General features: G+C 34.0%; 1 protein-coding gene across 1 annotated transcript; it reads right to left on the reverse strand.

Moving 5' to 3' along the window:
• Positions 1 to 2,594: 2,594 nt before the first annotated feature.
• On the reverse strand, positions 2,595 to 3,008 carry LOC116864797 (60S ribosomal protein L31-like). Its single transcript, XM_032852647.1, is given in 1 exon segment — positions 2,595 to 3,008. A coding segment is annotated over 1 exon segment (375 nt). The 3' UTR covers positions 2,595 to 2,633.
• Between the last annotated feature and the right edge of the window lie 282 nt (positions 3,009 to 3,290).

Genomic DNA, 3,290 nt, shown 5'->3' on the forward strand with positions numbered 1-3,290 from the left:
AGAGTTTGAATATAAATTGTACAGTGACCCCCTCCTATGCATTCCCATAACATAATGAGGTGTCTTCCTTAAGTTTTTCCCTATATATCAACATTCTTCAATGATGCTCCCATACAATCCCAACTTCCATAACCAAATAAGGCACAATCAACTAAAAAGATTTCATACACAGGTTAATAAAGTTCCTAGACTTGCTCCTGCTAAAGAAGAAAGAGAAAATGAAGAGGAGGAGGAAGAGCAAAAGAAGAAGAGAAGGAAAATAAAAGAAGAGAGAAGGAAATTGTGGTGAAGGAGAGGAAATGGGAAGAAAGGGAAATGGAAAGAAATCAGAGAAAAAAAAGAAGGGAAAAGAGAGAAAAAAATAACTAATTTGTATAGATATTAACTACTATACTAAGTTGTCCTGTGTCTTAGAATACTATGCTTGTTTTCTAGTTTACCAGATTAAATCTGTATCTTTTCCAGGTACTCATTGGGTGAAGATAGGATGCAAACTGCTTTTCATAATTTATGTCCTTAATTATTTAGATTCTATAACCTCTCTAATTTCTTTGTAGATCACTACTCTCCTTGATCACTATGTAGTGGCCACTAAATTCATTCAGTTATTTGCTTTTGTGGGTTTTCTATTCCTTCCCATTCTTTTTTGTGGGGGAGGGGCAGAGGGAGAGAGAGAGAGAGAATGAATCTTAAGTAGACTCCATGCCCAGTGCAGAACCCAACACAGGGCTCTATCTCACAATGCTGAGATCATGACCTGAGCTAAAATCAGGAGTGAGAGGCTTAACTGACTGAGCCACCCAGGTGCCCGTCTATTCCTTCAAATTCTTGATTATATTTTATCTTTTGACATTTTCCCCACTGATTCTTTCAAAAGCTGATACGTAAACCACATTCTCTGAGAGGTTCTCAGTATCATTATTATATAAAGGAGCTCTTCATCTGTGCATTGTGATACCATGTTTTTATTATTTATTATGTCTTATAACTTATTTTTTGATTCTTTATCTTAATTTAGATTCTATTCCTGCAATGCCAAAAATGATGCAGGAACTATATATATATATATTAATATATATATATATATATATATATATATATATATATATATATTACTAATCACTAGCTACCAAATGCTGTGGATACATGCTGCCTATAAAGAAAGTACTCAAGGAAACAGTTTTTAAATAATGGAATGGTGGATAAATTAATGATATAAATTTTAAGAAGTGTATCTCCTATTATTTTTTATACTTCTATGGTTCCAATCCTCCAATTATCTTGAATAGCTCTTTGAGATTTCCAAATTTTTATTTATCTGGAATTATGCTCTCTGGCCACACTTTCATTCCAAGATTTGTTTTGATTCTGTTGGCCATTTTGGTCTCATTTCACCACAAAATTTAAAGTATGGTTGTAGTGTTCAATGATTCATTGCATAAAACACCCAATGATTCATTGCATAAAAGACCCTCCTTAATACCTATCAAAAACTAATGATGTAATTACTTTATGGTGACTAACTGAACATAATAAAAAATATGTATTTTTTTAAAACATTTTAAAAATAAAAATATAATTAAAATTAAAAAATAAAGTATGGTTGTATGTTAACAACTTTTATTAATATTTAATGTTCTGATAATATGGCAGGCCTTCTCTAGTTATCTAAATAACAATGAATACTTCCTTCTTTCATTTGGTAGAATTAGAGTTTGTTTACTAATATGACTTAAAAGTAAAAATCTAATAGTCAAATTTCATTGCTCCATTCTTCTTAGCAATGACTGACAATAAAATATCCCAGTTTGACACTCTCTCTTCTACAGGAATTTTGGTGCATATTACTGAATATGTCATTGCTTTAGGTATTTATGTATGTATGTATGTATGTATGTATGTATGTATGTATTTAGAGACAGAGAGCAAGCAAGGATGAGTGAGGGGAGGGGCAGAGGGACAAGCAGAGTCTCTGCTGAGCAGGAAGTAGGACAGATGTGGGGCTAGATCCCAGGACCCTGAGATCATGACCTGAACTAAAGGCAGATGCTTAACTGACCAAGTCACCTAGGTGCCCCATCATTGCTTTTTCTATAATCTTCTACCTATAATATCAAGCCAGGGTAGGAAAAAGAGCCTCAAGAATGGACAACAGCCAAATTGAGATATTGGAGCTCTTATGTACCGTGCTTTGAGACCCCTTCCTTTTCTGTTACTTATAACCAAAAGCCTCTTAAGAGAGGCAGATGACAAACAACAAGAAAACAAAATATTACTATCTTATATTAAAATATATATACTTCCTCATTAAATATAGCATATATTTATTATTAAATATAAATTAAATATTAAATATAGCATAATGAATATTCTTGAGTTCTTTCTCCTTGATATCTTCAAAGGGTTTTGTTGGGTAATAGGTCTATTTATACTAATTATAAATGTCTTCTGACAGCAAACTGTGCTTGCCTGTTTATTTTTTCTAATTCCTCAGTTTGGTTTCTTCACCTCACTTGTATATACTTTCAATTTATTGGCTTTAAATATATACACGCAAGTTTATAATTAGTAACAGTGGATCTTAAAGTTTCTCCTTTTTTTTCAGTTTTATACCTTTATTTGACAATCAGCAATTAGTTCTCATCCACATTAACTCTCTGTAGATTTTTGAAAGTGGTGACAGGTACATAGGTAACCAACGTGTACAGCTTGTTTGGTGAATCTTCATCCTCAGTACGTTTTCTGGACTACCGCATATGGATATGCTATGGAACATTCCTTATTCCTTCGGGCCAGACAACTTTGTTGAGCCTGATGTCAGTGCACACATCTGGAGTTCCCATCTCCTTCCTGGCAAATTTACGGATGTCTGTGAGTCCCTTAGAGGCAGACTTCTCAAAACCCATTCCATGGATGTGCTTGTGAATGCTGCTTGTGTATTCTCTAGTCACTACCTCGTCGACGACAGAATGGTCCTTCTTTTCGTCACCCCTCTTAGTAGGAGCCATTCTACGGGACCCTGGTTGGAAAAGTCTCCTATGGTTCAAAATAGCAGTGTTGTACATTTCATTTTCATGACTCCTAAGAGGTTTCTTTTGCTTATTTCTGCATTTATGGCAATATTTTAAATGGCTAACTTTCACAGAAATCAAATCTTATGATAGAAACTTAGCATTTAGTATGAAATATAAAAGGCAGATGGAGCCCACCAGGCACTAAGGAAGACTATAGGTTAATTCAAAGATTTTTAAAAGCTCTTTGGTCAATGCTCTAAATATCCCTAGGCATTC

The sequence above is a fragment of the Lontra canadensis genome, unplaced genomic scaffold (genome assembly GCF_010015895.1).
Source record: "Lontra canadensis isolate GAN:19392208 unplaced genomic scaffold, GSC_riverotter_1.0 scaffold6, whole genome shotgun sequence".
Taxonomy (NCBI): Eukaryota; Metazoa; Chordata; class Mammalia; order Carnivora; family Mustelidae; genus Lontra; species Lontra canadensis.